General features: G+C 47.1%; 3 protein-coding genes and 1 non-coding gene across 7 annotated transcripts in view; 2 read left to right on the top strand and 2 right to left on the bottom strand.

The window, feature by feature from the left end:
* Positions 1-140: 140 nt before the first annotated feature.
* Positions 141-10,065, bottom strand: LOC100772765 (bystin). The gene is made up of 7 exons (XM_027394475.2): positions 9,705-10,065; positions 6,378-6,540; positions 3,324-3,462; positions 2,924-3,057; positions 1,537-1,697; positions 1,306-1,408; positions 141-813 (listed from the first exon to the last, which is right to left on the bottom strand). The coding sequence occupies exons 1-7, from the start codon at positions 9,967-9,969 to the stop codon at positions 468-470; spliced, it is 1,311 nt and encodes a 436-aa protein (XP_027250276.1). The 5' UTR covers positions 9,970-10,065; the 3' UTR covers positions 141-467.
* Positions 3,732-3,833, bottom strand: LOC113833404. The gene has a single exon (XR_003481052.1). It is a non-coding gene; the product is annotated as a U6 spliceosomal RNA (small nuclear RNA).
* Positions 10,066-10,339: 274 nt separating the features above from the next.
* On the top strand, positions 10,340-21,577 carry LOC100771319 (mediator of RNA polymerase II transcription subunit 20). 3 transcript variants are annotated; one of them, XM_027394477.2, is made up of 4 exons: positions 10,340-10,488; positions 12,464-12,618; positions 17,731-17,984; positions 20,134-21,577. In XM_027394477.2, the coding sequence occupies exons 1-4, from the start codon at positions 10,475-10,477 to the stop codon at positions 20,347-20,349; spliced, it is 639 nt and encodes a 212-aa protein (XP_027250278.1). In that variant the 5' UTR covers positions 10,340-10,474; the 3' UTR covers positions 20,350-21,577. The 3 variants fall into 3 exon arrangements, with proteins under 3 accessions (XP_027250278.1, XP_027250279.1, XP_027250280.1); XM_027394478.2 differs by having other exon boundaries at positions 10,362-10,488; positions 12,474-12,618; XM_027394479.2 differs by lacking the exon at positions 12,464-12,618 and having other exon boundaries at positions 10,371-10,488.
* Positions 21,578-21,994: 417 nt separating this feature from the next.
* The window catches only part of Usp49 (ubiquitin specific peptidase 49), a 60,299-nt gene continuing 56,968 nt past the window's right edge, over positions 21,995-25,325 (top strand). For both annotated transcript variants that reach the window (XM_027394486.2, XM_027394482.2), the window contains exon 1: positions 21,995-24,995. The gene's annotated coding sequence lies outside the window, so the exon portion shown is untranslated. The remainder of the gene's footprint in view (positions 24,996-25,325) is intronic.

The raw sequence follows: 25,325 nt of genomic DNA, 5'->3' as shown, positions 1-25,325 counted from the left end.
GTTGTGAGGAACAGGGTGAGGGTTCTATGGACACTAAGAAGCCACTCCTCTGAACTGGGAACAGAAAGAACCATGAATGACTCTCACCTCTAGCCACAGGGGAGGCAGGAACCTCCAGGGACTGAACCAAAACACAGAGCTTCAATAAATAACCAACTCTGTTTTATCCACACCCCAGTGAACTGACACAGTAACTGGAGAGAGCAGCCCTAATACCAAGTACCGGCTGGGTTGAGGGAGTGCTGACATCAGGTAACTCCAGTTAGCTTCCAGAAGTGAACAGGGACCAAAGCCTAGAATGGCAGAGAAAGCCAACCAGATCAATCCTCCTGCCCAGGACTAGAGCCACACACAGATGCTGTCGTAAGCCTTCGGTGCCTTAACCTAGGTCTTTAACTAGATCGTTGGTCACCAACTGGGCTCCTGGTGTCCTCCTATCCTCCCTGGACCAAGACAGGTGAGCGCTGTCATTCCATGGTGACAGGAACATCTTCTACATCTCTGGGGACTGCACTCTGGAGCTCACGTCTGATTTCCGGAGACAACTGTGGGTGGGGCTGCAGTCGAAGCAGTTCCAGGAGGGCCTCCTTCTGGTCCGTGGCCAAGTCGGCCTTGTAGCGTTGTGCCAATGTCAGGAGGCACTGGTGCCAGAGCACAGGCAGCTGGCGCTTCTCCGTCCGGAAGCCCAGAAAATGGAAGACCAGGGCGTCTAGCACCCGGTATGGCAACGCATACTTCTTATCTAACAGCAGGCGCAGGAAAATGCTGTTAGCGCCACTGTATTCCATCTCGGCAATCTTCAGCATGGCCGCACTAGGAGGGAAGCTGGAGTTAAGGACTAGTGGAGAGATTCTGGACAAAGTGTCTCCCCAGACTCACCCTAACCTAGAGCATTCCCAAGGTGTCCCCGCATCTCCTCATTAGTACACTCCTGGGATTGATTCTCTTTACCGCCTGTCTACATCCATCTCACACTTCTGCCTCTGGCCGGGATAGCAAACAATCCCTGCATTCAACTCGATAGGGTGTGTCTAAATGTCTCACCACTCCACCATTTTTCACACCTTTTTCTAGGTATCCATTCATTCATGCCGTCATTCAACAACTATTTACTGAACACCTACTGTGTGCCAGGTCTTTGGATCCTGCCCTCGAAGGCTTCTATTCTACTGGAGGAAATCATATACCTGCTGGTTTAAATAGCCACAGACTCTAGGTAATCATAGCTCATTCTCCCTTCTTGCCCTCCTGCCAAAGTTCTGGCCTCTCTACTACATGACTCTCCACCGACCTCACCAACACTACCTGGAGTGCAACACAGGGATGGAGCACTTGGTGATGATGCTGCCCACGATGATGGCTTCTCGGAGGGTACATGTGCCAGACTCGCACAATGGGATCAGGATTCCTAGGCAGAGTCATATACAGGGACTTTTAGTACCCAGCAACCCCATCATCTAAGGACCAACAGTGGAGATAGCCAGTTGCCAAGCAGAGTACTGACCCTTCCTTTCTCTCCTAATTCTGGGTTTTTACCTTTGAACCAGGCTCCAGGTTTGAAGAGGGCTTTCTTGAGTGCCATGTAGAGGTGAAAGTTGAGTCGTTTGTACTCTGCGATGTCATCTCGTACTCGGGGAAGCAGGACAAGGTTGTAGAAGCGCTGAGCCATCCGTTCTCTCAGATTAGAGGCAAAAATCCTAGCAAGGTGGGAGTTTGCAAGTCACAAGAGTCTGGCCCTGGCCTTTTAAGTATCACCATGCATGAGAGAGGTTTTAGAGTAAGATATGGGGACATCACTTCAGAGAGGGGTATGTGAAGTGGTATGTGAAAGGTTCAGGCATTATGCTGGCCTGCCTCTGTCACCTGGCAGAATCCACTCAGGCAGTACCCTGGTAAGCCCAGGGTTCCATGGGAACTAAGTCTGCACGCAGGTGGTATAGAGGAACCCTTTAAAAGACAGACCCTGCCCACTTACACTCTCTTCTCTTCTCTTCTGCTCTCTCTGCCTCTCTATGGCAACCGGTCATGGCGGTCAGCCATTAACCCCGTTCCTCTTCTTTCTTAGTCTCTACTCTACCGGGCTTATAATAAACTGGGTAATACATCTTAGTCTCATGTCTCATCTTGTGCCTCTTCTTCATTTCTAATTTAAACAAAAGAATAACAGTATGCACACCACACCCAGGTCAGCTTAAAGAGGAGCTACTTTGCCTGCAAGTAGGTCTGTGCACCATATATGTTCCTGGTACCCATCGGATTTCCTAGAGCTAGAGATGGTTGAAAGCCTCCACGTGGGTGCTGGGAATTGAACCCAGGTCTTCTAGAAGAACAAGTGCTCTTAACCACTGAGCCACCTCTCCAGACCTAGCATTTTTCTTTTGTTGGTTTTTCGAGATAGGGTTTCTCTGTGTGTAGTCCTGACTCTACTGGAACTCACTGTGCAGAGCAGGCTGGCCTAGAACTCACAGAAATCCACCTGCCTCTGCCTCCTGAGTACTGGGATTCAAAGTGTGCACCACCATTGCCTGGCCCCTAGTGTATTTCAGACAGTGCTGTTGCTTAGCCCCATGGCCTTTTGTGCATTATTTAAGCGAGGCACCTCGAGCTTCTTTCCCAGTCCAGTTTTTGGCTGGCTACTCTCCTTTCTCCACCATGAGGGACCTGAGGTCACCGGAGAATTCTCAGAATTCTCGAGCTACTCTTCTCTCACACCAGGGCTGTATCCTGGAAGCTATGTAGGCCCTTCCCATGGAAGTCTACCACAGGACTTTGTCCTGAAAACACAGGAGGAGAAGTTAAGGGAGTAGTAGGAACAAGTCCAAGGGAGAGAGCCATGGGCTGGCCAATGACATGGCTGAGGGAGGCAGAGTCTACTCACCACACCCTGCACCACAGATCAGCCGCCCTAGACCATCTACACTACCTGGTGGCTTGATACATAGCAGCTGCAGTCCAGGCCTCAGGCTCAGTGACATAGAGGATTTGCTCCCAGTTGGACAGTGCAGGGATGATCTTAAAAGCCTTGGGCAGTTTCCCACTTCGGTACTTGGATAACACCTGGAGATGGAGGAGGCAGAGCCATCAGCACCCACGGTTGAGGTCCTGGCCCCGTCCCTGCGTTTTCATGCGCGGCCTCACTTATCTTCAGAGCAACCCAAAAAGGCTCATTTCTCAGGTGACCAGAATTTAGTGACTAGACCCTGAGCCCACTGGTTCTGCCTCAGTCCTTTTCTGTCCTGGCCACCATGGCTCACTCGTCGGGTGCCATGTGTGAGAGGCTTCCTGTTAGGATACCCCACCACACATGCCCTCACAGTCCTTACCTCCCGGACTCCTCTGTAGACCTCCAGGACCCGGGGGTCCAGTTGAGGCATAGGGAAGCCCGACACCTCTGACATGACCGTCTCCACCTCTGTCTGCTTCTCTGTCAGCTTCTCCATGATGATGTCAGCCAGTGTGCGCCTATGGAGACAGAGGGGACAAGGGTGAAGAACTAGGGTCACTCTCCAGGAAGCTCTAAAGTCCCCTCACCCTGTTCATGAAAGGAAGGAAGGACAGACAGAAGACAGCCAGCCAGCCATAGTGGCACGAGCCTTTAAGGCCAACACTTGGGCAGATCTCTGTGAGGTTAAGGCCAGTGTGGTGGTCTTCATAGGGAATTCCAGGTCAGCCAGGACTCCGTAGTAAGACACTGTCTCAGAGGAAAAAAGGAGCCACAAAACAGTCCCCAAACAAATCAGGAATGCTGCACAAACTAGCATGTCACCCTTGCACAGGGGTCACTCTAGTCTGTGATATTGTTCCAGTTTTAGCATAAATGCTGCTATAAGCAACCAACTTACAACTCCTCTGGATGACGACAAACTTCACAAATTACTGCAGACAGTGAAGAACCTGAATGTCACCGCATTGAAGACAAAGCTAGCAGTGGAGTGGAGGTTAGGTCCTTGGACTGATGTCAGTTCTGCTCAGGTGTCACTCTTCTCTCCCCTGTATGATCTTGGGCCTGTCACTTTACTCCTCTGTGCCTCAGTTTCCTAGCTATAAAGCGGTGACAGTACTAGGAATACTTTGTCCAGTCAACTAAAGGATAAAATGAAAGCCTGCACGTGCAGCACTTGGTACTATCAGTCTAGAGTCAGTGTGCATCCAAGGCTGCCTACTTCAAACACACCTAAAACTGCTGGCAGAATGGTGAGCACTATCAAGAGTACAAACTGGAGCTCTGGCCTCGTGGGTACGCCACACATCTCCATCCCTTGCTAAGACTCCAGGTGGCTTCATTCTTTGAGGAGACTACATCACCACCTTCTCCCCACTCACAGAAATAGTCCTAAGACCAACTGCATCCTCCTCAGCCTCTTTCAATTGCTCCTTAAACTTGATTATTTTTTTTCTTTTAAATTTATTTATTATGTATAGTATTCTGCCTGCATGTATGCCCACAGGCCAGAAGAGTGCACCAGATCTCATTACAGATGGTTGTGAGCCACCATGTGGTTGCTAGGAATTGAACTCGGGACCTCTGGAAGAGCAGACAGTGCTCTTAACTACTGAGCCATCTCTCCAGCTTGATTATTATTGCTGTGTGCTCATGTGGAAGTCAGAAGACCACTCTATGGAGCTGAGTTTTCCTTCCACCTTGAAGTGAGCTCTGGGGATTGAACTCAGGTCAGTCAGGCAGGAAGCACTTCACCTGCCTGGCCATTTTGCTGCCTCACCTTTTCAGCCTCTTTAAATAGAAGCCATCAAATGAGGATTCAAAATTACCATAGCCTGAGGCTAGAGAGACAGCTCAGTGGTTAATCGCACTTACTGTTTTTGCAGAGGACCTGGGTTCAGTTCCCATTATCTGCACAGTGGATGTGACTCCTGTTCTCATATTCTTCGGACTTTCATGGGCACTAAGAATGCACATGACATACATACATACATACATACATACATACATACATACATACAGGAAAAATACCCATATAAATGAAGTAAATCGAAGAAAGAAAATTTTAACATTATTACCATCATAGCAGGTTATAGTCTTGCTCATGGCATCTTTAAGGTCACTGATACATACTTAAAAGTTGCCCCTCAGTTGGAGGTGTCACTCAGTGATTAGCTTAGATGAGGCCCTGGGTTCTAGCCTCCAGGCAACATTGTTCAGACTTCCAGATCTGTGTCCTATGGTCTGCAGTAGATGTTGGCAGAAGGCTGCCTGCTTTTTTTTTTTTTCAAGACAGGGTTTCTCTGGCTAGCCCTGGTTGTCCTTGAACTAGCTCTGTAGACCAGGCTGGCCTTGAACTCAAGAGATGCAGCTGCCTCTGCCTTCAGAGTGCTGGGATTGAGGCATGTGCCACCGCTGCGTCTGATGGGCAATGCTTTTATTTCCAGACACAGACAGAGGCCTGAAACTCAGAGGTAAACAACCCAAATAAGGTTTTAAGGCATTATTGGGGACAAGGTGAAATTTCAACCTCTAGTTTGGGTGCTTCACAGTCTCTTCCATGTGCCCCAGGTTATACCATCTGACAGTGTTTCACAGTCCCTCCCATGGGCCATAGTTTACATGTTCTGATGGCTGTGTTCCCAAAGACCTTGCCCTGGTTCTGAAGATGCCAGCACCAAGAGTCCAGAAACTCAGAGCCCCCTTTCTACTCTCTTGTCACTTACAGCGGATCGAAGAAACCCAATCTGCTAAGTTTGTCGGAATCATGAAAGAGCAGATATGAGGTGGGCCCGGGAGCCCTCTGGGGATAGGAACATGAACCAGTTCCACACTTTGTGAACTCTAGTAGAGCTGTCAGAATCCATCTGGGAGGGCTCTTCTCAGCATTTTACACACTCAAGCCATAGTCCCCACTTCACATTCGTGATAAGAGACGGACTGTACCACACTCGGAAGAACTGAGAACGGCCACACATTCATTATGCAGAGTCAGAATAAACTAGATGAGGGCCCTTTGCCCTAAACTTATTCCCCCCCCCCACACATCTACCCAAGAATTTGACCACAGACAGCTGAAACACCTGCATGTTTTAGAAGCAGCATTTAAACTAGAGGGGAGATGTCAGCAACAGCTGCAGAAGATCCTTAGGTTCTAGCTTCCACTCAGCCCAAATGCCAGGGCTGAGACCAAAAGCCCTGGATTAAAGGGAGCCTAAGGTCTGAGAGTAACATGCCAAGAGCAAACTGGGTAATCCAGGAAGTTCTCCATCAGATGGACAAAAGAGGAGCTATCTGGAGTCTGGGTCAGGCCCACTTAGAAGGTTTGGCCAAGATGGTATTCTGTAGCTGGCAATACTCAGACCAAAAGCTGGCCAGGGAACTAGCTTGTGGGAACTTTCTACCAGGATCTACTGTCCCAACTCTTAAGTCCTACCTCATAGGAGGGTTCTTATTCATGAATATTTCAATGGCCCATTCATCTTCAGGGTCCACAACCACCTCTGCTTGGTGGTCCACTCCGGTCATTTTGGCTGCCTTTTCCAGGGTGGGCCATTCCTCATCCTCATCGTCGGTTCCATCCTGGGGCACTCCCAGACCTAAAGAGGGAAGACAAAATGATAAGCATGGGGCTTCTGAGTCAGTCCACTTCTGCCATGGACTGCATGCCCAGGGTGCTGGAGATACACATGTGCACAAGGAAGGAACAGAGAGTTACAAACTATCTTTCTGTCCCCAGAGACTTGGAATCTTGAGCAATAAAATACAACACGCGAAACAGAGTGATGCTAATAAATAATGGTTGACACGCTGTCTCCAGTGATCTAGAAGGATCCGTCCTATAGTACACACATGGAACCTGGTTAGTCCAGGCAACCTCAAGAAGTGGGCACTATCCCTGTACCCAGGTCAAACCGGGACAGAAAAGTGATGTGCCCATAGCAGGCAGTTCGCGTCCTAACCTTCCCTTCTTCCCCACTATGCCTCTTGCACAACAGAGCTACATCATGTACTAAAACTAAAACCATGGTGGAGGCAGGGTGCAACACAAGCACTTAGATTACTGCAGAGGGTGATGAGGCTTTGAATGGGCAATTTGGGAAGAAGTGTGTGTCTCATATCCTAGAAAAGGACTTTAATATTACTGTTGGGCATTAAGAAGCCAGAGCCAGAAATAGGACCATAGGACCACAAAGGAAAAGTACATCCAACCGGGAAGGCCCCAAGGCTAGGCAGCGGTATTTGGTTTCTAATCAACCAATATATACATGTGAAGTTACAGACTCGGAGCAGCAGGCTTTCTTGGGACTGCCAGAGCCCAAATCATGACATAGTCTTACTACTAATTATGAATGTTTGGCCTTAGCTTTAGGCTTGTTTCTGCTTAGCTTTTTAATTGAAATTAACCCATTTCTATTAGTCTATGTGTTGCCCTGAGGCTGTTCTTCTGTCTCTACCTCCCAAGTGTTAGACAGTGTGGTCCATGTTTGTAATTCTAACACTGAACTCTTGGTTTGTTTGTTTTTGTTGTTGTTTTTGAGAGACAAGGGTCTGACCATGTAACCTTGGCTGGTATGGAACTTGCTCAAGCTCACAGAAATCTGTCTGCCTCTGCTTCCTTAGTGCTCAGATTTAAAGTCACGTGCCAATACACCTGGCTGACTTTTGAAACACCACACATAGCTGGCAAAGACCCTGGAAGAGTCTAACAAACCAAAGGAGTTGAAATATTATATAACAACAGGTCATTTGCAACAGAATTGGACTAAGGGTACACATAGCTCAGGAGAGTACGCAGAGCATGTCCAGCGAGACCCATGTTTTGTTGGTTTTTTTTTTTAATTTTGTTTTAGACTTATATACACTATTTTATGTGTATGCCTGTGAGTCATAAATGTCCCTGGTGCCCAAAGAGGTCAGAAGAGGGCATATGAGCCCTTGGAATTGGAGTTATAGATAGCAGTGGTCTGGCATGTGAATACTTGGAACCAAACTCTCGTCTTTCTGAAAAAATAAGTGCCTTTTTTTGGTTTGTTTTTCGAGACAGGGTTTCTCTGTGTAGCTCTGGCTGATTGGAGCTCACTATGTAGACCAGGAAATCTGTCTTCAACCCCCTAGTTCTGGGATTACGAGCTGCTGTGTATTGAGGTCAGGGGCTCTTGCTTCCAAAGCATGTATTTCACCAACTGAATTTTCTCATCACCTCCCTAGCATCTGGTCAGCAGAGGTGGACCCAACAGGTTGTCACTGATCACTAGCTGACGAATGGATTACAGACGTTAGAGAACAGTAAATGATGATGCTCCCACAGTGATTCAAGGGAACTCAAACAGGAGGATGTTCCAAGCTAAGGAAGTGGATATATCCTGAAGACACAAATCATCAGGGTTTACTGACAAACCTGATGTAGAATGAGAAAGAGGAGCCTTGAGCAAGGGGAGGCTAATGTGCTAAGAGACTCCATGGAGCAAGCAGTGAGATGTCAGGTAGACAGGTGGATATAGGGATGTTAGTTTACTGAAAGAACTATGTCTGAGAGAAAAAGCTGGGAGTAGTCATCAAATGCATGGTTTCAAACCGGAATCTGCAGACAGCAACACAGGAAAACCTAAAACTCAGGCCTGCTCTGGTCACAGAGCAAGTTCAAGTCCCGCATGAGTAACTTAAGGAGACACAGTATCGTAATTTAAAAACAAAAATTTAAGGGCAGGTGTGGTGTCAAATATCTATATTGCCATCAGTTGGAAAAACAGAGGCAAAAATCAGTAGTTCAAGGTCATCCTCACCTACATACAGAGTTTGAGGCCATCCTGGGAATGAGACCCTACCTCAAAACAAGGAAGTAAAGCTACTATGGCCCTAAAGCCATATTCAATCATCTCAATACTGCTTTTAGAATAAGAAGGCAAGACTAAGAAACTGGAGGTCAACCTTCCCAATGAGACAAGTATCAGGTACTTTCCCACTCATCTCTGCCGCCCACCCCCACTCGATTCTAAACTGTTTTCCTGCCTCGGTTAATGGAACATTTCCCATGTTTTTTATATCTTAGTCGGCAGGGCACAAAACTGGGGTGCCTGGCCTGTTGAATTAATGGCGGGTTTGTTGTTGTTGTTTTGAATAGGAATATATTCATTTTCTTTTACTGTCTCGATCGATAGAGGTATACCATGTATATCAGGCTGATCTGGACCTTACTATGTAGTCCACGAGGGCCTTCTTCTGCCTCAGCTTCTCACCTGCTGGGATTACAGGCGAGCACCGCTGCTCATTGCTGGAATATGTTACTCTATTTAATATTCTCTGCCTTGGGGTAGACTTCCGGTGCTAAAAGCAAGGACGAGTACATTGTTTATTTCGGTATCAGAACTGCCTAAACTCTTTTTTATTGGGGGGGGGGGTTTCAAGACAGTGTTTCTCTGTGGATCGAACTCACAGAGATCAGCCTGCCTCTGCCTCCCGAGTGCTGGGACTAAATGTGTGTGCCACCACCGCCCGGCTTAGAACTGCCTGAACTCTTAACACAGTTCAAAGCATTGCACAGGAAACACAGTCATACTTCACAAGCCCAGAGAATAAATACTGGAACTTGGTGTGAGTGATTACTTCCTGTTGGAACTCTGAGGTAGGTTCCAGAAGGTACGCGTTGAAGTGAAGGACCACGCGGGAAGGAAAAACTGCCTCCTCTTTGTAATTCCAAACCCGTATCCGGATGGACTGAGCTAGTCCGGCCCATGCCACCACTCCAGCCCGTGTCACTCACCCAGCCGCGTGGCGCGTTCCCGTGGCTTTGCAGGCTGGTCTGCAGTCCCGTGTTCAGTCTCGAGCTCCTCCTGCTGTTGCCTGGCTTGCTGCAAAATGCGTCTGCTCAGCCGGGGTCCAACATACTCTTCCTCCTCTTCAACCCCGCGTCCCCGCCGCTTGTCTCGGGTCCCCGCGCGCACTGCATTCCCAGCCAGAATCTGCTCGGCCAGAGGTGCATGCTTCTCCTGATTCCGGGCCCCGCGGGCCACCTTCAATTTGGGCATTTTTCTCGAAAAACTTGCCGATGCTACTCACACGTGGGAAGCCGGTTTAAAACTAGGACTGTGTCTGCGCCCTGTGTTCCGGTGCTCGGGAGGTCACCGAGAGTTCACAGCGCCCCCCAGCGTTCGGAGGCCGGAAGTGCCTCATATACCGCCATCTCTCCAGGAGCTCCGGGGCGGGAGCTGGACTCCCCAGATTCTCAGGTAATCTCATTGTACGGAAGTGGGTGGATGTCCCAAGTCACCTTTTCCAGACAGAATTCATGAATGTAGCCTGAGAGGTCCTGTCAAAGCAAAGCGCGCCCTGGGGGCGGAGCCGGGCTGATGACGGAATTCGTTCATCGCTGGAGCGCCCGGGCACGCCTCCCTTCTGTGGGTGTACCGCTCTGGCGCTCAGATTTTGCGTATTTCCGGAGCCTGCATCCTGCTTTAGGCGGCTCTACCTCCAGGGGCCTCTGGATCCCTTGACTTCGAGTGTTTGGCAGTGCCACCCCTTTGACCCTGCGCCATGGGAGTGACTTGGTAGGACTGCAGGGGCTCTTGTGGGACGGAGCTTGGGGTCGTGAAGGCCCCAGGAGGGGGATCGGGACGGAAGCTCTCGGTTCCTCGCGGGCTGACAAAGATGTCCTCGGGTCGTGTTGCAGCAAGGGACGCCGTGTGGTGCTTCTTCCTTCCCAGGCGCATCCTTTTGGCAAAGCCAACTCTTCATTCCAGGAACCTGTCAGGAGTCGTACCTTCTTTTTCTTGGTACTTCTTCATGTCCGTCAGGCCATAGTATTGTCGCCAATAGGACCTAAAAGTTGGGAATAGGCTTTCGCACTAAGAATTATTTGCAGGCAGCGATAAAAAAGAGGGGGGCGCTCTAGGAGAAAGTGACTTTTACATTTTGCTTGCAGTAATAATAGCCTGGCTTTAATTTGGTCTAATGTCAGAGGGAGAGGAAAAGGAGCTGTTGGAGGTTTGGAGGTCGGGGTTCCAGGCACATTAACTATCCAAGAATCACTTCCTACATGTTTGAGTCAGGTTTGGGTTTTTTTTTGTTTTTTATCTGAAACGTGTTTTAAATCTCACTTGGAAAAAGAGAGGTGATTGGTAATGTCTGGACACCGTGCTTTTCTTCAGGGCATTAATTCCAAAGTACTAGGCTTCAGCACGTTAAAAAAAATCTTGGTAGTGGTGTGTGTCTTCCCAGCTGTTCTGTATAATGTGTGTGTGGGATGTTCTTCAGGAAACCCAGGCTCTTGCAGGGTTTTTAGTGACTACTATACGTGCAAATTAGTTGACACCAGGAGCCTTATCTCAACCTCATCACACCGTAAAAAGTACCTGTCAGCAGTGAAAATAGAAATCACAGCAGAGTCACTGGGCCCTATAAAACATTTCTGTATATGTTTTTATGGGCTGTCGATCACCTGCCTCTGACTCCTGCATCCTGGGATCACAGGAGTGCTCCACCAATGCCTGCCTGCCTAGGGTTCATTATACAGAGAAAAGGTTTCCCTTCCTACTAGTATCGGTTCAACTCTCTCAAAATCACAGAGTTTCTGTCACAGTGTCAGTTTAGTGACTCTTCTGTTTTATGTATTGCTCACTGGTCCTTGAAACGACTATTGTCTCTTTTTCTAGGCGTATACACTCGAGGGATGCGTTCTCTTTGTTCTTAGTGCCTTTAAATGGAACTCTGTGATAGTGGGAAAGTTCTGTCCACAATGTCCAGAATATTATCCACCAGCCTCCTGGGGCTCTATACCTGACAAAAGCAGCTTATGATAGGGTTTATTTTGGCTCACTAGTTGAGTTTAAATAGAATGAGGTGGCTGGTCACATTATGTCCATAGTCAAGAGGTAGGTAGGGGTGTGTGGGGGTGTGTGTGTTTGGGTGTGTGTGCGCGTGCGCGAGAGCACGTGTGGTGTCCTACTCAGCTGATTTATCCACACCTTAGTTAAATAAGAATCTCACAGACAGGGTCAGGAGTTTGTTTAAGAAATAGGTCTCAGCCAAGTATACCCCTATAATTCCAGCACCTGGGAGGCCGAGACAGAAGGATTGCTAAAAGAGTGAGATCAGCTCAGGCTAATTCAGTGAACTCCAGATCATCTTCGGCGGCATTGTAAGACCCTATCTCCAAGCTTCTAGGTCCTGTCATGTTGGCACGTAAACCATCAATCACATCCACTGTACAACTCAGTGACACTGAATGTGTGCAGTGTGTGCTACCTAGAATCAACACTTAATGTTGGTATTTGTACCTTACTTGGGAATGCTGATGTGGTAGAAAGTTCCATGTCCCTGTGTGAGACACTTGAGACCTGTGTTCTGCCTGTTAAAGGAACTCTTGGACTGTGGGCCTCTTCCTTTCTCAGTTTAAGGGGCAGGATCAGAGTTAGTGTTATCTAAAGTAACTCCTAGTCCTGTTGATCTGGTAACTATTTGGGAATGAGTGGCTCAGCCAGAGCATGTTTGTCTCTGGACACTGCTGACTGTTCTGTTTCTCAGTGTGTCCCAGATGCCTGTGGCTGAGGGCAAGAGTGTCCAGCAGACGGTGGAGCTCCTCACCAGGAAATTGGAGATGCTTGGGGCAGAGAAACAAGGAACATTTTGTGTGGACTGTGAGACTTACCACACAGCTGCCTCCACCCTGGGCAGCCAAGGTCAGTAGATGACTGCGAGCAGATGTTTGGACCCGGCTTGGAGTCCTACAATTATTCATAGTCATTGGCATCTATTTGTGGTGGTCAGATTGCAGTTTGAGCTACTTGTTTAATTAAAATTTTTTAATTGTGTGTGTGTGTGTGTGTGTGTGTGTGTGTGTGTGTGTGTGTGTGTGTGGATATGCGCACTAGTGCTCCTGTGTGTGGATATGTGCACCTGAGTTCAGGTGCCTTTAGAGGCCCGTGGTGTCAGATCCCCTGGAGTTAGCCTTACAGGTGGGTATGGGTACTGGGAACTGAACTTGGGTTCAAGGCCAGCCTGGGCTAGAGAGTGAGAACCTTTCTTGGGAAACAAAAATTGTCTAGCACAACCAGAAGTGCTTTCTTTATTAAAGAATAGTGTTGGGGCTGAGGTGATAGCTCATCAGTTGAGAGCACTGACTGTTCTTCTAGAGGACCAGGTTTGATTCTCAGTACCTACATGGCAGCTCACAACCTTTTAAACTCCAGTCTTAGGGGAATCCAATGCCCAGTGCCCTCTATGGACACCTGGTACACCAACATACATGAAAAGCAAAACAGTTATATACATAAAAATAAAATAAAATATTAAAAAAATAAAATAAAATATTAAAAACAATATCCTAAGAGTTGATGCTAGCTCACTGGTAGAGCATTTGCATAGCATGTATAAGGCCCTGAGTTCAATCCCTAGCAACTCCCCTTTCTACTCACACAAAGTCCTTAATTGCTTTTTAAAAATTTCAAGGCAGTGCAGCTTCATGTAGTATGAATCTTATATGTAATTAAAGTATGTAGACCTGAGAACAGAGTGAAATAATTTAGAGTGTGACTCTGAGGGCTGACATGCTGCTAATGGATTTGAAGAGATGAAAAGTGTGAATTGGCAGTGCATAGATGGTTCCATGCAGAGCTTGCTAAATTCAGCAGGTGGCAGTAGAGAGTCCAGTGCAATACAGGGAGGCACTGAACTCCCCAACTCCTGCCATCTTTCCCCTCTATCCATCACTAACTTTTAAAAAAATATTTATTTATTTGTTTTTTATACATATATCATATATATATTGTGTTCTACTTGCATGCATTCCTGCACACCAGAAGAAGACATGAGATCCATTACAGATGTTAGTGAACCACCATGTGGTTGCTGAAAATTGAACTCAGGTCCTCTGGAAGAAAAGGCAGTGCTCTTAACCTCTGAGCCATCTCCCCAGCCCTCATCACTAACTTTTTAAACAAAGGATTTGTTTTACTTCATTAATTTTGTGGGTTCTTTTTTTGTAACAGGGTCTCACTATGTAGCCTTGGCTGTTCTGGAATTTACTATGTAGGCCTGGGTGGCCTTGAACTCACAAAGATCTGCCTACCTCTGCTTCCCAAGTACTGAGATTAAAGAAGTGCCCCACTATACCCAGCTTTATTTTCTTTGAGTATCTGGATGCCCATGGAGGCCAGCAGGAAGTGTAGGATCCCTTGGAGCTAAAGTTACAGGCACTTGTGGGCAGCCCAGTGTGGGAGTGGGATCTGAACTCTAGTCTCCTGACAGAACAGTGAGTGCTCAGAACTGCTGAGCCATCTCGACAGCTTCTTCTCCCTGCTAGAATACCATCTTTCCTGCCCCTCCACATCCTCCAAGTCTTGTTTTTCCTTTGATCTTTTCTTATGCTGAAGTCTCAAATTTCTTGTCCCTTTCAGGTAATCACTCTTTAAATTTTTATTTTATATTAAGTAGTTAGGTTTTTGAGATGAGGCTTTCTGTAGCTCAGGCTGGCTTTGAACTTGCTTTGTAACTTGTGTTTCTGATCCTTCTGCTTCTACCTCTCCAGTGCTAGGATCTTAGGTATACATCACCACATGCAGTTTATGTAGTGCTGGGAATAGAGCCCAGGTCTTCGTGCATGCTGGGCTAGGACTATCATTACCAGACTTCCCCCCTGCCCTTTTTTGTTTTGTTTTTGTTTTTTTTGAGACAGGTTTCTCTGTGTAACAGCATTGGGCTGTCCTGGAACTCGCTCTGTAGATCAGGCTGGTCTCCAACTCATAGAGATCCTCCTGCCTCTGCCTCCCAAGTACAGGGATTAAAGGCGTGCACCACCATCAACCGACTAACTAGACCCTTTTTATCCATCCATCCATCCATCCATCCATCCATCCATTGTGTGTGTGTGTGTGTGTGTGTGTGTGTGTGTGTGTTTATTTTGGTGTCTGGGGGGGGGACAGCGGGTATGCCCTTGAGTGTGGGTGCATGCCCACATCTGTGAAGGCTAGAGAAGGCTGTTGGATGTGGGGTGGTTTCTTCTATGGCTTTGCCTGATTGCCTTGAGCCAGAACTTCTCACTGAACTGGAAGCTCGTCATTTTGTGTAGCTTTCAGCCGGCCACTGAAGTCTCGGGATCCATCTAACTCTGCTCCCAGTGCTGTGGTCACAGGCATGTGCAGCCCTCCAGGCTTTTTTACCTGGGTGCTGGGGATTAGAACTTAGGCTCTCACTGAGTTATCTTCCCAGCCCCTATTCCCATTTTTTAAAGTAGCTTTGTGTGTTTATTTATATTTTTATTCCGTATGTGTATATACATGGACTCTAACAAGGAAGTAGAAGTCAGAGGACAACTTGCAGCCACTGGGGCTCTCATACCATCCTATGGGTCTCGGAGATCAAACTCAGGTTGTCAGGCTTGGCAGCAAGAGCTTAACCCATTGAGTTATCTTCCCAGCCCTATTTATCTTTTTTAGACGGGGACTTTCTGTGTAGCCCAGGCTGGCCTCAAACTTGAGACCATTATACTGCCTAGGCTTCTTGAGTACACAAGAGCTGCAATGTGTATCTATTTAGAGACTAGGGCTCCTTTTGTAGCTCTTCCCAGTCCCAACCTCAGCCCCTCCAGTGCTAGCATTATAGGCTTGAGCCACTTTTGTTTTATGTTGTGGACTCCTTACCTTCTTTTAAAAAGGGTTTTGTTTTGTTTTTTGTTTTTTTTTTTTTTTGAGGGGGTTTTGACAAGACAGTGTAGCAGGTAAAAGTGCTTGTCACTGAGTCTGATACTTGAGTTTTATCCCCAGGACCTACGTGGTGGAGGGAGAGAACAGATTCTCCTAAGTGCCCTCTTCTGAATTATACAGGTCAAGACACACATGTGCCCCTGCCCCACAACATAAATAAATGTAAATTTAAAAAAATAAATTGGGGAGCTAGAGAGACGACCTCATTGGTAAACTTCTTATCTTGCAAGCATGAGCATTTGAGTTTAGATCCTTAGAATCCACTTTAAGAGTTGGGTGCAAGCCAGGCGTGGTGGGGCATGCCTTTAATCCCGGCACTTGGGAAGCAGGTGGATCTCTTTGAGTTTTAGGCAGCCTGGTCTGCAGAGTGGATTCCAGGCTATCCAGAGATACATAGTTAATATTAATAACCTGTCTTTGAAGAAAAAGGGTCTAGAAAACCAGTAGAATCAGTGAGTGGGCTGGGCTGTTGAGTGGAGAGCACTAACTTAGATCCCAGAGTCTTGCACACTCTATCTCTGGCACCACACAATAAGTGACAAGGAAATCAAGCCAGCTTTGGTAGCACACTCTTGTAATTCCAGCATTAGGGAGTTATAGTCACATTCCAGGTTATGTAGCAAGACCCTGTTTAGAAAAATCAAACCAAGCTGAGTGGCAGTAGTGCACATCTTTAATCCCAGCACTTGGGAGGCAAAGGCAGGTGGATCTCTGAGTTCGAGGCCAGCTTGGTCCTCAGAGTGAGTTCCAGGAGTTCCAGGACAGCCAGGGCCACACAGATAAACCCTGTGTCTAAAAACAAAACAAGAAAAGGGGGAGGGGATGGCTGGAGAGATGGCTCAGCCATTAAGAGCTCTGGCTGTTCTTCCACAGGACCTGCTGTGGTGATAATCTGACTTGTACAAATAAAGCCTCTCTGAAGGTCAGAGAATGGAGCTTGCCACTTGCTTGCCATAGAGGTCTGGAGGTCTCTATAGACAGACAGGAAGTGAGGTAGCTGTGTGGAAGCAGGAGATAAGCAGGGAGAAACCCACAACCTGGCACCCACATGGCAGCTCACACTTCTCTGTAACTCCAATTCCAGGGCTTCTGACACCCTCATACCACATACATGCAGGCAAAACACCAGTGAACATGAAATAAAAATAAACTTAGAAAAGAAAAAGAAATCAAACCAAATCTAACCAACTAGACAACAGTACATCCTAAAGGAAACTCATTTGACAGAGACGGGGAAGGGGCTGAGGAGCATAGCTTCAGGTCCTAGAGCTAAAGTTCCTTCATGGTACACTCTGCTTTCCAGTGGTGCATTAACATTTGCAACAACTGCCAGCTTTTTTTTGTTTTGTTTGTTTGTTAGTTGGTTTTTGGTTTTTGGAGACAGGGTTTCTCTGTGGCTTTGGAGGCTGTCCTGGAACTAGCTCTTGTAGACCAGGCTGGTATTGAACTCACAGAGATCAATCTGCCTCTGCCTCCCGAGTGCTGGGATTAAAGGTGTGTGCCACCAATGCCCAGTCAACTGCCAGCTTTTTAAGGCATGGCAAAAAGACACACTTAGCTCAGCATGGCTGTGGCCGTCTGTGCTCCCTATTCCAAAGCCTCTGTAAGAGCATTTTGATTTCAAAGGAGGCATTAGCTGAGGTCCAGAGTTATATACCAGATGTTATTACTTCTGTTTTAGTTTTACTTTTATGTTTGAGGTTTTGGGGCTGGAACTTAGGGCTAGGCCAGTACCTGTTGCCAAGCAACACCACCATCCCTTAGTTTTATTTATTACAGATGATAAGGTAGAAGAGAGTCTCTGTATGGATTACTAATCATCATGATAAAGTAGCCACCTGTGAACTCACCACACAACTGCTCTCAACACCCTGAGAATCCCCTGGTGCTCTTCAGGTGTGTATAGCCCTTGTTGTGGGGCTGGCTTTTCCAGATGCCTGGCTTCTCTGGAAAAGGGTAGCATTTAAGGATCCTTTCCCTTCTCAGACTGCCAGGGTACCAACTTCCAACTGGTCTCGTTTGCTGCACTTGAGCTATCCTGGGGTATGTTGACACAGTCCTAATCATGAGTGGGCCATCTGTCCCTTGCAGGCCAGGCTGGGAAGCTGATGTACGTGATGCATAACTCCGAGTACCCCCTGAGCTGTTTTGCCCTTTTTGAGAATGGGCCTTGCCTTATTGCTGACACCAACTTCGATGTGCTCATGGTGAAGCTCAAGGGCTTTTTCCAGAGTGCCAAAGCCAGCAAGATTGAGACCCGGGGTACCCGCTACCAGTATTGTGACTTCCTGGTGAAGGTGGGCACAGTCACAATGGGGCCCAGTGCCCGTGGCATCTCTGTGGAGGTAAGACCTTGGGGAAGGACAAGCAGAATATGCTATGGGCTGCACAGTAAGGGTTCTGGAAGTTTTCCCACCCCACTTAGTATCTCGCCTGCCTCTACTATAGGGATATTTTGTTTGGGGGGGGGGTGGTAGACTCATATCTCAGGCCTTGAACTTACTGTGTAGCAAAGGATGATAAGTTTATGGTCCTCCTGTTTCTGCCTACAAGCACTGAGATTGTGGAGTGTACCACTATACTATACTCTTTCTTATGTTATTTATTTTTATAAGACAGTCTCATTTGCCTTGAATTCTGTGCCTTCACCTCCTGAGTGCTAGGATTGCAGGTGTATTTCACCAGGCCTGGTTTTTTGTGGTGCTGAACATACAGCATACACCTGAGAGAGAGAGAGAGAGAGAGAGAGAGAGAGAGAGAGAGAGAGAGAGAGAGAGAGAGAGAGAGAGAGAGAGAGGAAAAAAGGGGAGAGAGAGGAAAAAAGGGGAGAGAGAAGTCGTACTGTAGCCTGTTCATGAATTCATGCAATCCTTCTATTTCAGCCTACTAAGTGCTAGGATTATAGGAGTGAGCCACCATGCCTGTTTCTCTAGGAAATTTTTTAGATTTATTTTTTTGTTTGTGTACATGGGTATTTTGCCTGTGGGTATGTTTTGTGTACCACATGTGTGCAATGCCCACAGAGGGCAGAAGAGGGCATCTGGTTGATGCCCTGGATTTGGAGGCAAAGAAATTGTTAGTCACTATGTGTGTGCTAGGAACGAACCCCAGTCCCACGAGCAAGCAACACATGATTTTAACTGTTGAGCATCTCTCCAGCACCTCGCTAGGGTTCTTCTGTCTCTTCTTTAGCTATTCCGTCTCTGGCCTAGGATTGACGTGGGTTCACTCGGGTCAAAGGTTAGAGAGGCTGAAGGCACAACCCAGGAAAGCAGAGGAGTAAGGATGCAGAGATGCCAACCACCCTTCCCAGGAAGGGCTGGGAGAGACAGCTTTCTGAAGGGTGCTTGGGAGGTGGGATGTCAGTCATGTGCCTGTACCCCCTTCTTAGTATGTTTTATGAGAGGCCTCAGAGCTGTGGAACAAAACTACACTTTCCTTTCAGCATTCGTCAGTTTTCATGGCGAGCAAGAATATCCAGATGAGATGCCTTCATCTAGTTGTTTTTTAGTCAAAAAACTTGCTACGTTCACTTATGGCTGGCGTGGTGTATACATGCACAGCACGTGTGTGGAGATCAGAGCAGTCAGGTCTTTCTTCTACCATTGGGCCCTAGGGATTGAATGCAGGTTATCAGGCTTGGTGGCAAGCATCTTCATTGACTGATAGCCTTCTTCTTTGAGCCTAAATACATATGGATTGAAGGTGATATATGGGGGATATGGTGGTAGATAGCTTTAGAAGTGAAAGTCCAAAGCCTATCATGTGTCCAGCATTAACTGAGATTTCAAAAATAAGATATAACAGATATAAGCTTGCAGAGCCTGTCTTTTGAAATGTATCATTTAGTAAGCAAGCAAAGCTGAAACACAACCTGCAAGTTCCAGGACAGCTAGGGCTGCACAGAGAAACTCTGTCTTGAAAACAACAGCAACAACAAATAGAGAGAGAGAGAGAGAGAGAGAGAGAGAGAGAGAGAGAGAGAGAGAGAGAGAGAGAGAGAGAAAGAGAAGAAAAGAAATGCCCTGAAAGGCATTTGGCTAAGGGATTCAGGCTGTCAAGAGGCCTTGTGACTGTAGTTGTGACTGACATTCCTGTGAAGCAGTGTATAGAATAAGGAGCTCCAAGGCTGGGAGAGCTGGTGCATGCCTCCTGTCTCAGTTCTAATGAAGTAGAGGCCAGAGGATTCTGAGTTTGAGGCCAGCTTGAGCTGCACAGTTAGATCCTGTTGCAAAGTGAAAACCAGAGGAAAGTGAGTCTGGGGAGCATCCTTGGTAGTTCAGAAAATGATCTAATGGCAGGTTTTTGCTTTGTTTTGTTTTTGTTTGTTGTTGTTGTTGTTGTTGTTGTTTGTTTTAAGGAACCTCCAGGGCCCAGATTCTCTAAATCTTTTCAGTTGTGACTTTCAGTGGTAGCAGTGGCAGGAGGAGGGAGCGAAGAGTGAAACAGGCCTCATCCTTGTCCTTACCCTTGCTGTCTGTTCTTCTGTCCCAGGTGGAGTATGGCCCTTGTGTGGTGGCTAGTGACTGCTGGAGCCTCCTGCTTGAGTTCCTACAGAGTTTTCTAGGTAGCCACACACCAGGGCCCCCCACAGTATTTGGAAATAGACATGATGCTGTGTACGGGCCAGCAGATACCATGATACAGTACATGGAACTCTTCAACAAGATCCGAAAACAGCAGCAAGTGCCAGTGGCTGGAATTCGCTAGTGACTGGCAGCTGCCCCCATCTAAGCTGTCACCAGGGTATTGCCCAGGAGGAACAGGTGCTGTACGCAGGGTCCTTGTCCCTGGCCCCAGCTGGTTCCCAGCTGTAGCATGTGTTCTGGGGCTCTGGACTCCCCTCCTGACCCCATCACAGCTGTTTTTTACTTCATGCCTTAACTGGATTTGGCTTGTCTTCAAGAATGGTAATTGTGAAGAATGGAGAAGCTTGGGCTTTCCTGCTGTAGGGTAAAGGTAGAACAGGGTTGTCCCTGCCAGCACTGAAGGTGAAAACAGTATGTGTCCCCTGTTCCTGAGGATTTGGTATAGGCCACAGTGGCCACACTGTGCAGTGTGGCTGGGCTGGGTGGAGCCCCCTTTAGCTTGAGGACCTCTCCTGGAGATGGTTGGGTGACATGACTGGATTGCTCTCGATTTCTGGCTTGTTGGCTGCAGAGATTTGAGAACCAAGTCAGTTGGACTGTTGCTTTCATCCTTTGAATTCTGATAGTTTCCCTTTCTGGCTTGCATTGTGTGAACCCATAGGCTAAGCTGCTGTAGCAAAGCTAAAAGCACATTTTATTTCTTACCTTAATAATTCAGGGGCATTCAGTCCCCAGGTGCGGAATTAACTCTAGGATTAGCATGAACTAGGCTTCTTATGTCTTATTGTTTGGTCACCCCAATGTTTTTCTTACCACAGGATGTAAGCACACTTGTTGGCTCCACATTCACAGTCCACTGAGCAGACAGAGAGTTGCTCAAATCACTGCAGGCATGCTTTCCTGACTCTCCACTCTTGGTTTGTTTAGGGTCTTCTGCATTGTACTTCACAAGTTGTCCTCTTGTCACACTTGCGCCTTGAAGTCATTCATTGATACCATTGCTTACCCTACCTCACACCTGCTGCGGAAGCAGTGAACCAGGCTAGCATTTGAGATACATATAGGTAGGCTTGGGAAAATTGCTGATATACAAAGTGTAGCGTGGTCCTCAGAGGACAGCTAAGCAGACTTTCCAGAGCATGTTTGTTTCTACATCAGCTGTGAGGCGCTGCCCATGTTTACCCTAGCTTTGGCTGGCAGGGAAGCTCAGTATACCTTCCTGGCTGGAGGATCTGTTGTCCATATTGGTCACTGTTATTTCCCTTTGCTTTTGTTGTTAATGTTTATTTTATTAGCACTTCAAAAATTGAGGTATGTTTTGGGTGTCAATAAAATTTACAAATACTACATTTTGGCCTTCTGTTCCATATCTGGTCTTGTTGCAGTCTGTCTACTTTGAACTTTCTATAGGTTGCCTCAAATCTTTTGTGGATGAGACAATGTGCAGACAGAATTTTGAACATACATACTCCTGAAAACACTGAAGTTAAATGCGGTAAACATGGACTCTAGGCTCCTACATAAGAAGCGGCTCAGTTCCTAAAAGATAAAGAGAAGCATACACAGTCAACATCTTGTTAGTTGTAGTTGGCTTGCTTGCACATTTCTGGTATTCTTCATTTTAGCTTTTTTTTTTTTTTAAGATTTTGTTTTTAATTATTAGTGTGTGTGTGTGTGTGTGTGTGTGTGTGTGTGTGTGTGTGTGTGTGTGTGTGTGTGCATGCAGTGTTCTTGGAGGCCAGAAGAGGGCATCAGATTCCCTGGATATGGTGTTATGGGCAGATGGAGGTGCTGGGAACTGAATTAGGTCTTCTGTAAGAGTAGCAAGTGCTCTTAACTACTAGGCTGTCTCTTCAGTCCCTTCATTTGGTTCTTTTCCATTTGAGCTCACACTTGACTGGCTTTAAACCTAGTGACATGAGATCAAGCTTGAAGAACTGCTACATGGGTACTTTGCTTCATCCTTGTCAATGAATGGAAACACAACACTGAAGGAAACTGGCTAACACAACACCTGATAATGGCTCTGCTGGCAGAGGCAGCAGAGTGAACTATGACTGCTGAGAAGGCCAGTGTGTCATCTGGCTTTCATGTGCAAGTCTGGATGGGGCTTCTTAGAATACTGTAGGGCACAGTTGTCATTACATAACTTCTTGAAGGTTTAAGTTGTGTGAACATTGGGATTATTTTTATAAATTTAAGGGGAAGGGTGAGTGATTGTCATCATTTTATACATACTAGCACCTGGGGCTACGATTCAGCCAGGCTGGCTGGCCAGTAAACCTCAGAGATCTGAGATTCCACACATAGTCCTCTACACTTGCCTTTTTTACCTGGGTTCTGGGGATTGAACTTCGGTGCTCATGTGCCAGGCAAGGACTTTACTGACTGAGCTGTCTCCTCAGTTCCAAGGCAAAGATTCTTCATTTTCTTGCATTGTTTCGTTTTCCAACTTAGTCATCCCAGGCCCAATCACATAGCAGGGCTAAACTTGAAAATATTTTCAAAGGTGTGTGTGTGTGTGTGTGTTGTGTACATGTAAGTGCAGTGCTTGAGGAAGCCAGAAGGGGGCATTGGATCCCCTGCAGCTGGAATTATAAACAATTGTGAGCCTTTTGACATGGATGCTGGGAACTGAATTGGGTTCCTCTAGAAGTAAACACTCTTAATTCCTGAGCCATCTCTACCTGCATATAGGCTCATTTTTAAGGGTAACTTAAATTATACTGAACTGTCCTTGGAGTCCATTAAAAAGAGAATTTAGCCCAGCTGACCTTTAATCCCAGCACTCAGGAGGCAGAGACAGGAGGAACTCTTGAGTTTGAGGCTAGCCTGGTCTACATAGTGAGTGCCAGCACAGCCAGGACTACGTAGACAGTGTCTTAAAAAATCAAAAATAAGAGAATTTAAGGCCTGCAAGATGGGTGGGCAGGTAAGGGTACTTGCCACTCAAGCCAAGTGATCGGAGTTCAGTCCACGTAAGGTGGAAAGAGAGCCAACTCCACAAAAGTGCTGACTTCACCAGGTGCCGGTGTAGCGGTGTAGCATGCCACATGTGTACTTTTCCCTAATATGCACCGGCACACTAGTGTGTGGGTACACACACACACACACACACACACACACACACACACACACACACACAGAGAGAGAGAGCACTTTAAAAGGAAAATGTGGAGAGTCCTGGAGCTAAATCTAACAGTGGGAATCTTTGGTTGTGTAGGAAAGGCAAGGCTGGGGCTGTGACAGGCATGCTGGGGCTGCCAGTTAAAGGGATGAGAAGGCTGGATTAGGAGCTGCTATAATACTAGGTACCCGAATGTTGCTGTGAGAGGACAGTGTTGGGGATTATTTCTCCTCTGTAGTCCCTGAATCAAATCTAGGATGTCAGGCTTGGTGGTAAGTGCTTCATAGGCTGAACAATCTCGACAGCATCATCCTTAAATCGTGTGTGTGTGTGTGTGTGTGTGTGTGTGTGTGTGTATTGTGCTTATTGTGCAGGGGTCAGAGGGCAACTTGCAGAAGCCTGTGCTCTTCTACTGTGTGCATCCAGGGGAGGACACTGGGAAGGCAGGCTTAGCAGCAAGTACATTTACCCACTGAGCTTTGCCCTTCCTTTTTTATTGTCAGTGCAAATGACATTCCCACAACAAAGACCGATGGCTTCCAATATTATTTTAAAACTAGTTTGGGCCTCAGAGAACCTCTGTAAGAACCTTAAGAGCCTATGCACTCCCCTGGGCACAGACTTGGGGAACCACAGGTGTAATGTGTGCTCACGGTGGTGCGACTGTTTTCCTCCTAGCTACTCTGAGCACGCAGCTTTCTTAAAGTCCTCACTCTGAAAAGCACCTTGTTAGGAACTCTGAGTAAGACACTTAACTGTCTTCTCTAAGAAAGCTGTTGGGAACTGGGAAAAGAGAAGGAAAAACAGCTGTAAAAAATTATTATTACATTCACTTAAGGAGTTACAACTTAAAATTCCATAAACAGAACTGTTAAAGGTAACATGGCCTCCACCATAGGAACTGAACCTAGGGCCTCAGTCTCTTCCTATGCTACATTGGAGACAGGGTCTTGTTACTTATCCAAAACTCCCAAACTTACCATGCAGTCTATAGAGTCCTAAGGCTTAATGCCATCTTCCTGCCTCTGCCTCCTGATTGCTTTGATTACCACGTTTGGCTTTATTTTTTAATGATTGCCATTTTTGCTTCCTTATTTCCTATTTATAGACATAAAGCCTTGAATCACTGTAGCATATAATATACATTTACTTCCTTTTGTTTTTCTTAAGCTAAAAATGTCTTTATCCTTCTTAGCCTTGTCTTGGGTGTTGTAACACTTTTTATCTTATTTGGAGGGATCCTCCCCGCAAGGTCTGTCAGGAAGTGTTCCCATGAAGCTTGCCTACCTTGCAAGCCAGTCTTTCCTTTCTGTTTCAGAATGGATTTCATCCTTCTCGGAAGTCCTTAGGGCCACTGTCACCTCGGTCTGATTTATTTCCTAGTCCCCATTTGGGGGCAACGATCAAAATCCTCCGGTTGAAGAGGATTTTCATAAACAGCTGAATCCCGCCTGGGTCATCAGTGGCAAGAGTCCACACGTGTGTGCCTGTCTGGGCGCCAAGAGTTAACTTTTGCAAATGCTGCCTCGGGAACTCCAGGGTTCGTTGGCTGCCGCTTGCTTCGCCGTCAAGAAAATAACAAACCCCCAAAGCAAGCAGGAGTGGAAAAGGCCTCTTTGGAGCGGTGAGGCATATTAAAGGTAAGCCTCAGAGTGAGCAGTACTCGCTCAGAATTACTTCACACATCCCGGGGAAGAAAAGGGGTGGGCTGGGGAGAGTGTCTGGCCCTTTAAGAAGGAGGGTCAGACACTAGACTCTGCACCTTTAAGAGTCTCTTTGTCTAGAAATCTTCTGTATCCTCTGGTGCCTCAACCAAACTTTGCCGGGGACTCTCCCGCGCTACTCCGCGCCTGCCCCCTCACGCCGGCCGGCCTCGGGGTCGCGGCTGACCCGAACTTGGTGCCCGCGGCGCGAACCCGCGGAGAGGGTGCTGAGGCCAGGGGTCGCGGCCGGGAGGCGCGCCGTTGGCG

This window comes from Cricetulus griseus (assembly GCF_003668045.3).
Source record: "Cricetulus griseus strain 17A/GY chromosome 1 unlocalized genomic scaffold, alternate assembly CriGri-PICRH-1.0 chr1_0, whole genome shotgun sequence".
Classification (NCBI taxonomy): domain Eukaryota; kingdom Metazoa; phylum Chordata; class Mammalia; order Rodentia; family Cricetidae; genus Cricetulus; species Cricetulus griseus.
Note: the sequence above shows the minus strand (reverse complement) of the source record. Positions and strands in the feature narration are given on the sequence as shown.